At 33.7% G+C, this 18358-nt stretch overlaps 1 protein-coding gene and 1 pseudogene across 1 annotated transcript; one reads left to right on the top strand and one right to left on the bottom strand.

The window, feature by feature from the left end:
* Positions 1-568: 568 nt before the first annotated feature.
* LOC114301648 (uncharacterized) lies at positions 569-2384 on the bottom strand (annotated as a pseudogene).
* Positions 2385-8373: 5989 nt separating this feature from the next.
* Positions 8374-17235, top strand: LOC114301647 (zinc finger CCCH domain-containing protein 34). Its single transcript, XM_028246608.2, has 7 exons — positions 8374-8799; positions 8925-9070; positions 9400-9465; positions 9716-9835; positions 9935-10258; positions 10365-10682; positions 16088-17235. Exons 1-7 carry the CDS (start codon positions 8727-8729, stop codon positions 16484-16486), a joined length of 1446 nt encoding a protein of 481 aa, XP_028102409.2. The 5' UTR covers positions 8374-8726; the 3' UTR covers positions 16487-17235.
* Positions 17236-18358: the final 1123 nt, after the last annotated feature.

Raw genomic sequence — 18358 nt, 5'->3', positions numbered from 1 at the left:
TTCAGGACTACTAGAGAGGAGTTGTTTGACCTGATCAAAGTAAGACTGGCTTTATGGGCTAAGTACAAGATCTTAAATTTGGATTACTCTACCACTAATATGGTATACAATCTTGGCTCTATCAGGTGGAGGGATAGTTAGCAGCAGCCTCGTTCTGTTTTCTGCATCAGCCTTTGTATGCTTTGTTATGGTTGAATTCTCTTTAGCCACCTTTTTGGATAGTGTTGCAGATGATATTGCTTTGCTTTTGGTGCCAACCTAGTTGGAATTATATGCATTGCTTTGATGCTTAGAGCACTATTCCTGCATTTGTCTTGCTTGCCTTTATTGATGTTGTTATAAGGTTCTAATACCGATCACTCATCTAGTCCATAAGCCTTCAACAAATTCCAGAGGCTTTTCTGCACTTCCATAGGTTGAGAACCATTTCAACTATCATTGTTATTTCAAATTGAAGCTAAATATTAGTTCCTGTCTAGCCTCCACACTTACTGTATGTAGTAAATAGTATACAAAATTCAAGAACCTTGCACTAGAAGAGCGAACATAAGAAAATGTAAGATGCATCTTTGAAGAAAATGTGACAATCATTGTCAGTCACCGCTTGAAATCATGGCATTTAAACTTTGAACGGTTTACTTATCTTCAAATGAGGCTTACATAATTAGCCCTACAAAAAAGTTAGACAATGGCTTATCTTACCAACACTGTGTTAACATCTCATACGCATAACATCAACAATTTACTGGACACAACAATCTACATTATCTATGCTAATGTGCAATGGTTACTCAAACGATGAATGCAGCATTAAGGAGTTAGCTAATCTTCAGATATAGGTACACTGCTTCAAGCCTCAGCCATTACAGAATGACAAAGATTCAATGCAGCAATGTGAACCTTCAAATCCCATTTGTCAAAGTGAAAACATTGAACTCAAACTTGCTTACAGATGATAAAATGAGATAATTCAATAACCAAAATTAAACCACGTGAAGCAAAACAACAAGGCAATTGTTTGTTGAGTTGGTATCAAAAGAAACATCATCATCCACTCTCATCTACATGCACGTATGCTATTTACTTTGCAAGAGCCAACTTTTCCTTATACAATTTCAATAGCTCAGGAGCTTCGTCCTCATGACAGTTGACAAGCTTCTTTAGGAACCACTGTTCAGGTTTCTTCAACATATTTGTCAAGTTAAAATTTTTGTTCTTAATCAAACCTTTCGACAACAATACTTGATACACTGCACACCTTGGAACAATCCTCTTTTCTAAGCTATAACCAATAAGTATCGGACTTCTTGCAAGAAACGAAGAATCCCAACCTATTTTATTGACATAAAATTCCATCACTATCATGATCATATGCTCGGACGCCATCATACACCACGGATATTTCTCAAAAGCCACAAGAATCTCATCCTAAGACCAACCCCACTTCTTATAAACTTCAACCTTCTTCTCCCACGTCGATTTACTCATTGAGCTAACCGCTTGAAATGCTATGACAAACTTTAAGCTCACAGGATTAAAACCCATTTTCTTTACCTCATTCACAATCTTTCTAAACCTATCACTAGTCGTCATGAATCTTCTAGGTTCGTACTTAAAAAAGGACACAATCTTCGCACTTGGCACACCTGCTTCTCTCAGAATTTCAATATTGGGTACTACAGAAACTTGAAGATCAAAGAAGAGAACCCTGGCACAGCATTTAATAATTTCCACTGGGGAATCCGTCAATTTTTTTAAAAGATTGAAAGATGGGATGATTGTGTTTTCCAAGCTTCTTTTGAGAATACTTGGCTCTGAAGATAGTATTTTGACAACATCAGTGCTCGAAACACCTTTAGATTTGAAAAACTGGAATTTGGGGAAAAAGGTTTTCTCCGGTTTACATAAGATTACTGGAGGATGCTTCCTTACGAGATTTGAGATCTGGGTTTTGGTGAAGCCGTGGTTCTCCAAAAATACGAGGACAGAGTCAGGTTTATTTGGAGTTTTAAATTTGACATAGTTCGATGCTGAGATAGCTTTTTCTAGAGGAAACCCACACGAGTTTATGAAGTAATTCACTGCGAATGAGTGTTGATTTGGAGTGGTTTCGAGGGATGATGATGATGAAAAGGGGTGGTTTTGAACGAAATAGAGATTGTGGTGGTGGGTTGGTGAAGAAGCTATAGTAGCAGACCTCAAATGGTGTAAAGATTTGCAGCTTAAACTAGACATTGACATTGATGAAATTTTTTAGCCAAATGATGAGGGAATTACCTGTTCTGCAGAGGATTTCTTCACAGCGTTATAACTTTTTGCCCTAAAACCCACTTCTTTCATGAACCATTTCACAGTGCGAGCTCAGAAACAATGGGGGTAATTACAATTTTTTGTACCTCTTTAAAGGCTCCGTTTGGAAGAAAAAAGCCAGACTTTTTTTTTTTTTTTTTTTTTTGGGCTAAAATAGCCAAAAAAAATAAAATAGGTTATTTTAGTCACAAAAAACAAAACATCAAATCCAACCCATAATCATTACAATTCTCTTTCACAAAAAAAGCCAAAAAAGTCAAAAAAACTAAAAAGTCCTTCCCAAACCAGGCTAAAATAGCCCAGGCTAAAATAGTCAAAAAGCCAACCTACTTCCCAAACGGAGGCAAAAATAATTTTAGGTAAGTGTTAGTAAATTTTATAAATATTAATAATTAAAAAGATAAATTATAATATATTTTTTAAAAATTACTTAAAATACGAATTGTTCTAAAAATTATATCATCTCCCTTAATTGTATAACAAATGACTATTTTTATTAATAAATTATTAAGTCAACTAATTATTTTTAATAATGTCATAAATATATTTTAATTAATGATTTATGTAATTTTATTGTTGTTTATGAGAATAGTTAGAAATCTTATTTTTTCTATTAATTCTATTAAACAATTTTTTTTAAAGGGGGTATTTGCAATTTTCAAGACAACATGGAGTAATTTATATTTTAAATAAATCTTTAAAGAATGTATTTATAATTTATCTTAATTAAAATTATAATTTTTTCATGAATCTTTAATTATTTTGTGAAAAATCACCGATTTGTAATTATCTCTATAATAATTGTAGATATCCAGCGTGAGAAACTGTTTAAGCCACTCGTGCATATTATTGATGAGAAAAAATTAAATTTATTCAATAAAAATATTTTTATTTTATTATATTGATTTTTAAAAATTATAATATACAAGAAGGTGTTATAAATAAATTATTTATATTATCAAAAAGAGATTCGTAATGCATTTGGAATGACATCAATAATATTGTATTTATAATTTATTATCCTTTTATTTGTCATCTTATCGGAGGTAGAGGAATAGAGATGACATGAAGATTGAGGAGGGTGGTTGACCTTGGCCTTCATTTGACATAAGTTAAAATGAGATTTTTTGGTAAAAATAGTTAAAAAAAAATAAAATAAAATAGGTTTTATAGTTTAATAAGACAAAATATCATATTCAAAACATAGTTATTTTATTTTTTCTCTCAAAAAAATCAAAATATCTATCTAAAATAAGACTTTTTAACCACAGATTAAAATAATTAAAAAAATCAAAAAATTAAAAAGTCAACTCACGTTCTAAAGACGTGGATGGATTCCATGAGGTTATTTTTTATATTAAATGAGATGATAGAAGGCTTATGAAAAATTTGAAATTTGTTGGTGGGTCCAAAAGATATATAGATAATAGGGATCTAAAACATTTATGTGATAGCTACGTAAATTTTTGTATGTATCATGAAGCCATAAAAAAGCCAAAATGGTGTACCAAAAAAAAAAAAAAAGCCAAAATACTATAACCAAAAAAAATGAAAAACCAAAAATACCCAAAGTTTTTGTTTAACTTAAAAAGGCCAACCAAACACGCTTGTAGGCTTGAATGCCAAAAAGTCAATTTGAAGCCGGTGTCAAACTGGCTGTATGTATTAGATCAAATGGATTGCATATTTAACGCCCAACAAACTTACCTATGCCATTACTATGGGTTTATATGGAGAATATCAATAGGGGTTCAAAAATATTAGTTAGACAAAATTAAAAAACATAAAATATATTGTGCAATTTAAATTTATTTTAAATGTGCTTTATATCAATATAATGATATATTTTGTGTATTATTTCCAAGCCCGTACTCTAAACAACTCGAGTAAAGACATACCTTGTCTTTGGTATTGGGTTTAGCTCACAAAAAAGCTTGACTTCTATTTTCATGACTCGACCGCATGTCGACCCTTATTAACAACCATTGTTAATAAAAGTGACATACGTAATATATAATACAAATATTTGAGATCGGATCACAAATAATATTTTCAAACACGACCTATTTAATAAACAAATCTAAAAATTCATTACAGACCTATTTCATGGGCTTCAATATTAATTCCAAACTCATTAAAAAAACAAGTTAAAATGAACGGGTGTAAAAGGCCATCAAACTAGTATCTATCCCTAATTGTTAATATTTAAATAACTGCAACCAGACGATAACGAATATTTTCACGCTCGGCATATTTAATAAACAAATCTAAAAGCTCATTCTATACTTATTTTATGAGCTTCAATGTCAATTCCAAATCTTTAAAATGACATGTTAAAATGAACAAGTTGAAAAGACCATCAAACTCGTACTTATTCCTAATTGTTAACATTTAAACAAGTGAGATTGGATTACAATGAATATTTTCAAGCACGACCTATTTAATAAACAAATCCAAGAACTAATTCCTAGCCTATTTAAAAAGACAAGTCAAAATGAATAGGTTGAAAAAACCTTCAAACTCGTATTTATCCCTAATTAATATGCATGTTCTAAATTGATAATTCTTTGCTTAGTGTAAAGTTTTTAAGAAAGAAACTTTCACGTGCACATTCACTAATATTCTTAAGGATGAGAGACAAAATGAGAAAATACAAATCAATTTAAAGATGTAATACGGAGTCAATTTTTATCTCAGGGGGTTCATGATTTTTATATTAAATTAGCCAATGACATGCGCTGAAAAACAAAAAAGTTAAACATCATAATCAAAAGAATTAAAAGAGCACAAATGTGGAGTGCTTATTTGCATTGGGGCAATTCTTACTATTGGCAATGTTCTCACAGGAAAAGAATAGAAGCCGGATATATGGTTTTGTTTTCAAAATTTATTTTGCAAAAAATATTTAAAACTAATTTCATTAAAAATAATAATAATAATTCAAAAATAATTATCATTTTCATATTTTTTAAGTTTTTTTTTGTAGTGTTCATTTGCATCAAACTAAATTTTAGAATTAAAAAAAAGGAAGCAGCTTGCCTCCAGTCTGAAATCGGACTGGATGGTGCTATTTGGATCGTGGAGGTCCACCACGGGTCCCGTTTTGATAATCTAAACCGTTTAATGTATAAAACTCGTCGAGTATTATATGTCTATAAAAAATCACATTGATCGGATATCGATAGTTGTAACGCCCTCAATTTAAGACATAAATCATTCATTTATAAGTCCCATGAATATAAAGGAATAATACATTTTCATTTATCATAGTCTTCTTTACAAGGGATATTACATGTTAACAACAAAGTAAATGTCATACGGGTTTACAACTTTTCAAGTTATCACTTGGTTACAACAGAAAAAGAGTTCTAACTCTATACATAGAAAGCCCACGGCTTGAATATACATGGAACACCAAAACAAAATAACCAAAAGGAAGTCTTCAACTCCTAAACCTCCCAAGCTAAGACCTTGGCGACTGCATGTCTCCTGCACCTGAAAAATGGTGTCCCAAGTAGGGTGAGCCAAAACCCAGTAGAGATATGCTAAGCAGTATATGAGAATTAACTAAAACATTAGCATTCGATAAATGTTTAACACTTATAAACCATCCTACATGTTTCCATAATCAGTCAACATTGACACCCATATTCCAATTCACTTCTAGTTATTTACTCGAGTCAATTCATTGGCATAGTTCATTATCATACAAACAATTCAAAATGAAACTACAACTCATTAATCAACACTTCAATCCTAAACATCATTCATACACTTCCATATCTTGCCATTTTACGAAACTACGTCCAAGAGAACCGGCATCCAAATATATATATAATTTCGGGACTTTTACCCTGGACACTCCGGCCAACTTAATTATCAATGGTGTCCATCCTCTATCTCCTCCCACATAATGGAGTACATCCCCTATCTCCTCCCAAACAAAGATACATATACGATGTATTTACACACGTTATCATATACAATGACCAATTCAATCACATATATAATGTTTACATCCAGCCGTCATATTCAATGACATAACCCAATTGATTAGTTTCAATTTACCTTATCATCATAAAATTTCTACAACAATCATGGCTATCCTCCACCGATAGTTTAAAACAGTTATTTCTAAACAAATAAATAAATCCATTAACAGATAATTTATTAGCTCTTCCTTAGGTGAGTGATTTATCAATACAACTACACCATTTAGTCATAATTTCCTCCAATTTCATAATTTTCAAACTAATTTCATATTTCCATAATGATTTCATCATTTACACAAATAATGTATATATTTCAAATTAGGGCATTTTCTCCCTTTCTCCAATATTGCTCCCAAGGCCAAATTTCACCCATTATACACAAATAACCTATTTTCAAGATCTTACATACACATATGAAGCCCAAATAAGAAAACCCATCTTTTAAATATTCAAACTCAAATCCTAACTTTACCCAAAATTTTTCAAATCCCACCATTTATACCAAATGACCAATATTTATGTCAAAACTCATATTAAGGAGTAGTTTATCCCTACCTCAAAGTTAGGAGCTCAAAGGAGAAGAATGAGAAACTTGAAAGTGCTCCAAATCTACACTTTTTCAGATCAAAAGGTAGCCCACACGATGCTCTAGCTTTTTAACAAAGAGAGTAGGGTAGAATGACCCTAGATCAAGAGTATTTGTAGAGAGAAGGGGTATTTTAGAGAGAGAGGCTGTCGATTTAGGGTTTTGGAAGAAAAAGAGGTTCAAAAATGGTGTAAAAACACGCTGCTGTGAACTGATATATGCGAGGCTCGCTCGAGTGAAGGAGTTGTCGCTCGAGCGACCAGACACAACAAATACCTCGCTCGAGCGCAAGAAACGTCGCTTGAGCGAATAATGCGAAACTTCAGATCTGCCACTCACGCAGACGCACGCTCGAGCACAAGTGTGCTTGCTCAAGCAAAGAGACACACCACACAAAGCTCGCTCGAGCGCAAGAATCTTCGCTCGAGCAAAGAAGCAAATACCTAAGGCTCGCTTGAGCGAAGAAGCCAAACCCTGGACAGCAACCATTTGTTCCAACTGACAACCAACCTGTTCCAAACTTACCTAACACATCCCACAACTCAAATACAAGGAATTAAATGATGGAAACAAGATATAGACAACAATAAACAACCACGGAATCCAAGTCCGGAATACAATAAATGACGGAAAAAAATCGGGATTGCTATGATAGCTATCTCATTGGATCAGTTTGTTGTCAACCTTTAATTTTTTCCACCGTCTATTTTTTTTATACAAAACTGATTTGATCACATAACTATCGATATCCGATCAACTTGATTTTTTACAGGCATATAATGCTTGACGAGTTCTACACATTGAAACGATTTAGATTATCAAAACGGTACTTGTGGTGGGCCCTCACGAAACAAACAGTACCGTTCAATCTGATCTCGGACTGGAGACAAGTTGCTCCCTAAAAAAAATGACAATCAAACCAAACGAAGTTGCAAATCTATAAGGCTATTTCTGTCATTTTATGGAACAATTCTTAAATGTTTATTACTAGTTATTTATTAATAAAGTTATACTTACACGAAAGAAAACTATTATTCCCACACGTGAATAATGTGTGATTCTCTTTAATAAGGATAAATTATAAACACACTGTTTAAAATTTGTTCAAAATATATATTGTTTATTGTGATTTAAAAAATTATAAATATTTATTGTTAGAATTACTTATTCAACAAAATTAACATAAAAAATGAAATTTATAACAACTCTCTTACACAACAATAAAATTACCAAAATTACTAATTAAAATTTATTTTTGTCATCATTTAAAATTGTTAATTGACTCAATAATTTATAGATAAAATGAGTTATTTGTTATGTGATTAGAAATTCTTTTAAAAAAAATATAATTTTCAGCATTTTAGAAAATAATTCATATTTTAAACAAATATGAAGGCATGTATTGTAATTTACCCAGTTAATAAAAAATGATTTTTCAAAAATAGTTTGTATATAAAAATATAAATTTATGTTTATATTATAATTATTTTAAGTATTATGTGTCTATGTTTTTTTCTAGATTGTAACCTTTGTCTATGTTTAAGATTAAGATTAGTTTAGGTAACCTCTGCTCTGTTTGGCGCGTTTATAAACGAAAAATTGCAACTGCACAGACAGAAAGAAGAGAGAGAGAGAGAGAGAGCGAAAACCAGACCCAGACATCAGAAATAGAGACGAAAACTCTCTAAAAAGTGTTTTAAATCTCTCTAAACCATCACTCTCAGTCGATCCAACCCCATTCCCATTCTACTTCTTCAATCTCCACTTTGATTCCCATATCTGTATATACACATACATACATATATACATATATATATATTTGTTGCATAGTTTGTGCAATGGAGAGGTACGGTCGAGCAACGGCAATGGAAGGGTCGCAGTCTGATCCAGGAGGTGAAACCGGGCTCGAAGGTCAGTCCACTGACACTCATTACTTCAAATTTCGTTGAATTTCAATTGAATTTCGATTCGATTTGTTGCGAATTTGGGAATGTGGAATGTGTTTTTGAATTGGGTTTATGATTTTGCAAATGCAGAGCCTATGTGGCAGTTGGGGTTCGGGAGTGGTGTCGAGTCTTACCCGGAGCGGCCCGACGAGGCCGATTGTATCTACTATTTGAGGACCGGGTTTTGCGGGTACGGTTCGCGGTGTCGGTTCAATCATCCCCGGGACCGGGGTTCGGTAATTCTTCAAAGTCCCCATTTTTTTGTGTATATGTTAGGGCTTAATTAAAGGGCTTTTGATGAATGTTATGGGTGATCATTTTGATTTGTGCATGTAATTTTGTCGGATCTTGTCATTAGTTTGATTTGTAGTAGCTTTGTACCTAGATTTGATGCTGATTGCATATGATTTAGTCCTCTCTGCTTTGTTAGATTGCTTTAAAGTATTTGGAGTGTTGGTTTTTTGGGGAAAAAAAATGTTGTTTTGATTATGGACTTAGTAAAATTGGAAAGAATGATTGAGAAATTGATATGTTTTGGTTAAATGTGATGGAAACACACTGTCAGGTTGTGGGGGTTATGAGAGCTGGTGGAGAGGAGTTCCCGGAGCGAGTGGGTCAACCCGTGTGCCAGGTATGTGGTTTAAATGCAATTTTTTTTATAATCATTTTTAGATTTTCAAATAATTGCTTGATGGTTGATATTGGGCAAGGGAAGTTTGCAAAATTCCACTGTGTTATGTGTTAATTTGTTTAGATTCGGTAAAAAGAATGAGTTCTGGTATTGTTATTTATGAATATGTTTTTTTCTTTATTTTGGTTCCACATTTGATGGAAATTGTAAGTTTCTATTTTGACTGTGCCTCATTGTGGTGAATTTGTAGTATTATATGAGGACTGGTATGTGTAAATTTGGTGCTTCCTGCAAGTATCACCATCCGCAACAGGGAGGTGGATCTGCTATCCCTATGACACTAAATATTTACGGATACCCATTTCGACCGGTCTGGATTTTGTAATTGCTTTTGTATATCATTAGATTTCATTTGATTTTCTTTGACATGTGCTATTAAGTTGGCTCAAAATTAGAGTTACTGTCTCAGGGTGAAAAAGAATGTTCATACTATGTGAAAACGGGGCAGTGCAAGTTTGGTGTAACCTGTAAATTCCATCATCCACATCCGGCTGGCATACAAATGCCGGCACCAAATGCTGGACCTTTGCCTATGCCAGCACCTGTGCCTGCTGCAATTTATCCTTCAATACAATCTCCTTCTGCTCCGTCATCTCAACAATATGGAGTGGTCGCTGGAAATTGGCCAGTTGCAAGGCCTACTTTAGTTCAAGGTTCATATCTTCAAGGGGCTTATAGTCCTGTGCTGCTGTCTACAGGGATGGTTCCCTTTTCTGGTTGGAATCCTTACCAGGTTGGTGCATTAGCTTCCTTGGAGAATTCTCTCTCTCTCTCTCTCTCTCTCTATATATATATATATATATATATTTCCTATTAAGTTGTTGACCCACCTGGTGCAGGCATCTGTAAATCCAGTAGCTTCCCCTAGTTCTCAGTCTACCATTGGAGCAAGTCCGATTTATGGGCTAACACAATTATCTCCTTCAGCACCTGCATATGCGGGAGCTTATTTACCCTTGCATGCTTCAGCTGGTCCATCAAGTAGTAACCAGAGGGAATATGCATTTCCAGAAAGACCTGGCCAACCTGAATGTCAATATTACATAAAAACTGGGAATTGTAAATTTGGATCATCATGTAGATACCATCATCCACCAGAATGGAGTTTGCCACAAATGAATTTTGTTCTTAGTCCGATGGGTCTTCCCTTACGTCCGGTATGTATATCTTGGTAGAAACTCCATTGCCATTATTGCTATAATACTTGTTTTGATGTATGGTACCAAGTGGTGGGCGCATTGTTATCAAATTGCCAATTGAATCGTGAATTGTAAGATTCATTTTATGTAACCAACACATATAATTATATATACATAAAAATACACTTTCAAATAAAATAAATGTGTGTTGATGAAAGAAGATACCGAATACCATGCTATGATGACACCGGCTGTAAAGAATCCTCATATGTTGATGAAAGAATAGAAGTTGACAATGTGTATAAAATTATTTCAAGTGAGCCAATGAGCTGAGCAATGTACCAGTTAACTACTAATTGAGTGCCAGCACATCACTGTGCTGTCAGCCTGTCGCATACATTTTTAAGTACAACTTGGTTAATTTATGGTTTCTTGTAGTTCAATCAAAATTTAGGCGTATCAAGTTACTAATTTTCTATATGTAACATCTGGACAAATTCAACATTGTACGAGTGGTCTTGTCTTCTGTATTCTCTTTTTGGGATGTGTGATCATATTGTATCAACCAAATTCTTTGTGAAAATACTCATCACCAATTTATGCCATTTCTATCTGTGAATTTCCTATCTATGACAAACTGAATGCCAATGGAGATCGGAAGCCTCGTGGTAAGTCTCAAATACTTGTTTGTTGGTCTCTATTAATTATTTTTTTCCCCTTAAAAGGTATTTTTTTGTTTCTTGCCTTCATTAAGGAGCAATATTGTATGAGGACTCTACATGTGGTATATTCTTCACGGTCATTATAGGGTTGAAATAGGTGGCTCTTTTGCTCATTGTCTGTTTATTCACGGTCATTATAGGGTTGAAATAGGTGGTTCTTTTGCTCATTGTCTGTTTATTTATTATGTACTTGAAGGATAGGCAAACAATATGCCACCCTGCAAAGTCTGTCTGGTTTTATTAGATTATTCTTCACTGGGTATCTCCATTAAGCTGATTTTTGTCATATTTGCTTATTGAAGTTGTGGGAAAAGAGGATGAATGCTGAAATATGGTCTTCCCTTGACATGTTGGGTATCTCCATTAAGCTGATTTTTGTCATATTTGCTTATTGAAGTTGTGGGAAAAGAGGATGAATGCTGAAATATGGTCTTCCCTTGACATGTTGCTCTTAAATAAAGAAAGCATATTCATTTTGAATTTCGGTTTAGGTGGTGGATAGAGTCAAAGTCCTCATAGATTTTCCTCCCTTAATGAATTTCATGATGTTTGCTGCCAAATATGTTCTTGGGAATAGGATTTACATAGAGTTAAATGGGGGAGTAGGATTCATGCAGCCAACCCCCAGTAATTTATAGGGATTTATTATGTTTTGAGTATATGCTGATAAAAAAATATGTTTGAGTATAGGATTATGTTTAGCTGCTTGATACCTTGTCATTTGAGATTCTGTTTTTTGGATTTATTGCATTTTTCTTTTTCAGTTATTATAGAATTCTCTCTCTCTCTCTCTCTCTCTCCCCTTGAAAATTTTTATTTTGCTCTCCTGATGGCCATAGCAGTATACTGCAGTACTTCTTTTTATTTAGACGATTCTCTTTTGTTTTTAAGTGATCAATTAATTTATTCTTTTTTTTGATAGGTGATGGGGTTTGAACCCTAGTGTCTGCTCCATAATTATTCCCAAGTATTAGAGGGATACAGTTATAAGTACATATCATGTAGCTTGCATGGTCATGGTTTTTGTTTATTGGTTGGTGGCATCATCTCCATAATTGTCTTCAAGCATTAAAGTTCTATGTTTATAGGGGTTGCATATCATGTAACTTGTTTGGTCATAATATTTGTTTATTGGTTTGGTAACTGTGGTGGCCACTGGGGGTCTTGGAGACAATCAAAATATATGGCTTTCCACTTGATGGTGACCGTGTTGGATCAAAATGAGTATATGGCTCTAAAAAGAGGTGACTGGAGGAAAAAAATTCATTTGTCCTCCCATATTGTTTAGATTAAAGCTTGGTTGAGTTGAACTTTATCATTTTGGTTTGCTTATGTTGAATAGTCGATTCTTTAGTTATTATTTGTTAAATAGAAATGTTAAATGATTTGTTAAATGAATTTGTTCAGCGATTCCTGTGGATATTGGCTTGATATTTATCTATATATTTTATTATAAAAGCAAAGTGATTTGTCTCTTTTACAATTTGTTATCCTACCGATATAATTTATTTTACCTTGGAACAATTGCCTCTAGTATCTAATGTGTTTCTTACTTGATGGGACTTTCTTGTGGGGGTTCAAAGGGAGGAGTTTAAGAATCACTTGGTTAGGCTTGGGGATTCGTAACTTGGAATGGTTTAGTAAGACTTTGCTAAGTGAGTGTGTATGGAGATTTTGCTTTAGAGAAAGAGAGGTTGACACAGGTGAATACCAAAGAGGAAAAAGAAGGTTGATGAACAAGAAATCACAACAAAGATAAGGAAAAGAAAAAGAGGATAGATCTATAATTCATTTAAAGATAATATTCCACAAAATCATTAATTTCTCTTCATAACTTCAAACTTCATGAAATCACAAAAAACAAACAACTTTTTAGAAAATTATGATTCCGCAGAACTTAAAAAACAAATATAATGAAGGTAGTTCTATTGGAAGTCTTCCAATATTTGCCAAGTCTAAGGGACTCCTTGACTTCCTTCTAAGCCACCATGGCATCCACTTGGGATTTGGCACGGTTGCCATGTTGGCACTTCCTCAGAGGTTGTGGAGGGAGGCGATGGGGAGGAAACATGGGAGGGTTTGGGAGAATTGGTCCACTGGTACAATCGTGAGGTCTTATAGGTGGATTTGTGGAGGAGTTTAATGAAGGCGTGGGGTGAATTTGCTAAACAAATTGTGGTTTCTGGGAGATGGTTGTAGAGTAAAATTTTGGCTTGATGTTTGGTGTGGTTGTAGGCTCTTGTGGGAGGTGTTTCCCAACTTGTTTGCCTTGTCAACAAGAGGGTTCAATTTAGGCTTGTTTGTTGGTTTCAAATAGTGGATTTGTATGGAATCTTGGTTTAGTAGAACGTTTGGGAGATTCAGTTGTTGGAGGCTTTTTTGGTTGTTATATGTTTTTGGAATCTGGGGTTTGAGGGATGAATCCGGACACTTTGATCTGGCATAGTTCAAAGAATGGTGCTCGTTATGGTGAAGCAATGATGGATGAGTTTTGTCAACAAAGACTTTTTCGGGTTTCCCTGGTTGGTCCGCATCATTTTGGAATTAGCTTTGCTAAGTTTTAGTGTGTAGTGCTCATTTCAGCGAGTAGCAGCACTATTACTGTCTGCGATGGTGGAACAATGACAAAAGGTGATCGGTGACAGTGAGACCAAGCGAGGCAGCAATGGTGTGGTCTTTTTTATGGCAATAATGTCCGACAAGTTTGGCTTCACACAAAACATAGCATAAATTTAAATCGTGATTATTAATTTCTTCCAAATCTCTTAAAACCTATTATACATGGTCTTATTTATAGGCATTCTAAATAAAACTAATGAATATAAAACAACCAATAAATAAAAATATAAGGTAATGCTTAATAAAGTAATAAATCATGGGTTAGGCTTCCCTTCAATCCGTGATCAGATTGGAAGGTGTTGTTCAGCCTGTGGAGGCACGGATTCCGTTTTGATAATCCGAACCTTTCAATGTTTATAACTCGTCGAGTACTATATGCTTGTAACAGAAATCTGATCCGATGAGATAGCTATCGATATCCGATCAACAAACATGATTTTTTACAGGCATATAACACTCGACGAGTTCTACACATTGAACGGTTCAGATTATTGAAATGGGGCCCATGGTGAGCCCTCACGGGCCAAACAGTACCCTCCAGTCCAATCACGGACTCGAGGGAACCTAGACCCATAAATCATAATCTTCAATTCATCTTTGCCCTCCGCCTTTTTTGTCCTCATCAAAGGAAATGTGATGTTCTGATATACAATTGTTCTGGTAAAAAATAGCAAAAATGATAGATGTGTTGAGGAAATTTTCAACACCGTGCCTTTGAATTTCTCACTTTCATTCTCATCTGGGCCTTGTTCTGTTTTTGGTTGGCTGCACAAGTCCAGTTCTACTTGTACACTTAGAATTGTGGGGTTGAGTTCACTAGTGCAATATTTTCATAAGGCTGTGGGTATTCAATTAATGGTAATTTGATTTGCAATTTTTTCTTTCTTCTTTATTTTTTATTTTTATTGTATTTTATTTGTTTATTTATTTATTTTTGTGAGAGGAAAAACTTAACCTTGTTCAAGTACTGAATGGATATTAAATGGCCAAATCAATTGTTTGTTTCTATTTGTGCTTGATTTGCTTAGTGGCCTAGTGGGAACCATGCTGATATGATGAGTGTGCTACTAGTAAAATGTTTGATTGAGAAGGAGTCAAATATCTGACTTATAACTTCATTCATATTGAATTACTGCTATATTCTCACTGTCTACCACAACTCATTTCAATTGTTTTGTGTGCTTGCACTCATCTAATCTTGTCATCTCTTCAACTTCTACTTCCACCTTGAAAGCTGGGATTGGATGTTGATTTCATCTTGTCTAGAACATCCATTCTTTGTTCATCTTGAAGCACATCTCTTCAAGTTGCCTGATTTTACTTTCATTGGCAACATCGTTTTGCTCTCTTCATCCATATTCACATATACAACCATCTATTATGCTGTCAATTACCAAACAAGATTGATTTGAATGAAAAATGCAACTGCTGCTGCAATGGCCAAGGAGCCAAATGTCTTAATTTTGACTCTTCTAGGGCTTACCTGGTGTAGATTGCTTTTGGATGATTGTGTGCATCCTTAGTATTGACTCAAAATAAGGGTTGGTGGCACCTTGACATGACATTAATAAATCATGATGTATGGATGCTTGCAAGATATGGAAATTCATTTTAATATATTAAGCAGTCACTTTTTTCCAATCTTATTTATGCGCTAAGATTCCTATGAAAGGCTCTTGATGTTAAGAAAGTGTAAATACACATGTCATGTGTTAGATAGCTTGATACACATTATTGGGCCAATTTTTGGATTATTTAGTGATCTAATATGGTTTAAAGCTATGGTTCTCAAAGGTATTGGGTCAAAGTCTCGTAATTACTTGTTCGTCCGTAATATTTTTTTATTGTGCACTCTTTTCAACTCAATTTGTATGCTCGTTTTTTTTTTTTTTTATCTTGATGTACATTGTTGGGGCTATTTTGTAATCCAACACCATGCATGTGTGTTTTTGTGCATGATATCATTTTCATTCTTGTGTTAACCAAATACAGCATAAATGCGCCTCTAGCCCTATGCTACTTGACTGCATCTGATTTCTTCAATTCTCTGGTAGATAATCTGTTTTCTCAATTGTTTATTAGGGTGCACAGCTTTGCACACACTATGCTCAAAATGGAGTTTGCAAATTTGGGTCCTCATGCAAATTTGATCATCCCTTGGGAACACTGAGTTACAGTTCATCTGCATCTTCTCTTGCTGATATGCCAGTTGCTCCTTACCCTGTTGGATCTTCCATGGGTACTCTGGCTCCATCATCCTCTTCAGAGTTGAGGCATGAACTTATTTTGGGGTCCAACAAGGATGCCATTTCAACCAGGATGTCTTCTTCGACAAGCACATCTAGTGGTTCGGTTGGTTTGATTTTATCGAAGAGTGGGCCCGCTTCTCATCCTAGTGTTCAGCAATCTGATCAGGCTTCTGCGTCTTCAATCACCAGCTGTAGTGTGAGTCAGGGAGGTGAGGTTCACACATCAATCTAAACAATATATTATTGCAAAACCCTAATTGTTCCTCCAAAATTCATGAACCATGCATTATTTTTTGGGGGCAGTACCTCTAAATACGAGGCTTGTTTTCAATCATCATGGTTCCATGATTCAGATCTAGCACACTGTTGCTCTGATCATGTCTGTTTTCATATAATCTTTATATGCCCTCCTCTTCTTTCATCTTGAATAAGTGATGCCCAACTTCAAAATCGGGCAAACCATATACTGTTCCCGATTTTCTTCCTAATAACCAAGAAGAAAAGGCCCACTTCCATTAACCAATGTTGCACCATCTCTTCAATTTTGGAGTTTGTTGTGTTAATTTATGCTCTGAAAAAGATTAGTACTACACCTCTCTTCCTTCCATATTTACTGCGTTAGCCCGTCTTTTGTACCTCTCGAAATCTGGGACCAAGCTTCCAATTCAACTTTGGAATGAAATTTGGATGTGTTCTTGTTCCCCTATTTTTCTGTCCCGGGCGGGTTCTATCGTGGTAAAACAGGCACTCCAGAGACTCCAAGGATGAGCTGGATACATATGTTGTGAAAACTTCAATTGCTTGATGGTTCATGATAAATTTATCACCAAAAACAAACAAAAGAACGTTGAAAAACCAGAGATTCTGTAAAAGTAATTTATGTCTTTATTTTTATCATTGTTTTATGAGACTGGTGATGACTATATTGCTTCTCTGAGCTTTGCTTTTTATATGCCAAATATGGAGCAATTTTGGGGTAAATCTGTGGTGATTGAGGGACATTTTGATGTGTTTATCACAAATATATTTGGTAAGTGAGATTTGTTGACATAGAAATGATCATTTTATGCATGTATAGTACTTTAGGTGAATCTTCGTCCTGTGATTTCTCTTGAACTTGGCATGTTTAAATGTTCAACTTGTTCCGCTTGACCATGAAACACAATGCACATTTGTTTTTGTTTTTTGTTTTTTGTTTTTTTATTCTCGAAAACAGAAAAATATGAATACTGATGTGGAATACTTGTTCGAAAATCAGATATGGAAAACTACTCTCAGGAAAAAAAATTATTTTTTGAAAACTCCCTCTTTTTAGGATACTCTTTTAAATTGTTTTTATGAATTTTCAAATACTGTTTTTGAAAAAAAATAAAAGTTATGTAGTGTGTTTGATTTGAGTTTTCTGAATTAAGTTTTTTGAAAATTGATTTTTTTGATTTTCGTGTTTTTTTGTTTTTAGTAAATATTTTTTAAATTTTAAACATTTTTTTTTTATTTTTTTAGATGCATTTTACTTAGATGTATTTAAAAAGTAAAAAAATTATGAAAAAATATTTTAAAAAATTAATAAATATATAAAAATGTAAAAAATGTATTGAATTTTTTATATATATATATATTTGGTATTTAGTGAATTTTTAAAAGATTTTTTTTATAATTTTTTTAATTTTTAGGTGTATTTATGTTAGGTGTGTCTAAAAAGTAAAAAATTTGTTGAAAATATTAAAAAAATTCAGTAAAAACAAAAAAATACGGAAAATAAGAAAATAAAATTTTTTGAAAAGTGAAAACAAGCGTTTTTTTTTTTTTTTTTTTTTCCATTGTTTTTCGAGAAATAAAAATGAAAATTTGGAAGCAATAATGAAAGAGCTCTCTTCAGTTAGGGTTGAATTGTGGAACTGTTTTCAAAAATTTTTATTTTTTGCGTTTGGAATGTGGGTTGATTTTTTGATTTTTTTAACTTTTTAGCTATTTTAGTATGAAGTTAAAAAGTCTCGTTTAGAATAAATTCTTTTGGCCTTTTTAACTTTTGTGAGAGAAAAAAAGGAAATAATTATGAGTTAGATGTGATATTTTGTCGTATTGGGTTAAAAAGTAAATTTTA

The sequence above is a fragment of the Camellia sinensis genome, chromosome 6 (assembly GCF_055761805.1).
Source record: "Camellia sinensis isolate YWXY chromosome 6, ASM5576180v1, whole genome shotgun sequence".
NCBI lineage: Eukaryota > Viridiplantae > Streptophyta > Magnoliopsida > Ericales > Theaceae > Camellia > Camellia sinensis.
The sequence above is the reverse complement of the archived record's forward strand: the minus strand, read 5'-3'. Positions and strand labels throughout refer to the sequence as shown.

What these genes read in the sequence shown, in the direction of transcription:
- LOC114301647 (XM_028246608.2), top strand. Translation starts at nt 8,727, where the DNA reads ATGGAGAGGTACGGTCGAGCAACGGCAATGGAAGGGTCGCAGTCTGAT. An exon ending in AGGTGAAACCGGGCTCGAAG is followed by an intron (nt 8,800 to 8,924) that starts GTCAGTCCACTG and finishes TTGCAAATGCAG; the next exon opens with AGCCTATGTGGCAGTTGGGG. An exon ending in CTGGTTGGAATCCTTACCAG is followed by an intron (nt 10,259 to 10,364) that starts GTTGGTGCATTA and finishes CACCTGGTGCAG; the next exon opens with GCATCTGTAAATCCAGTAGC.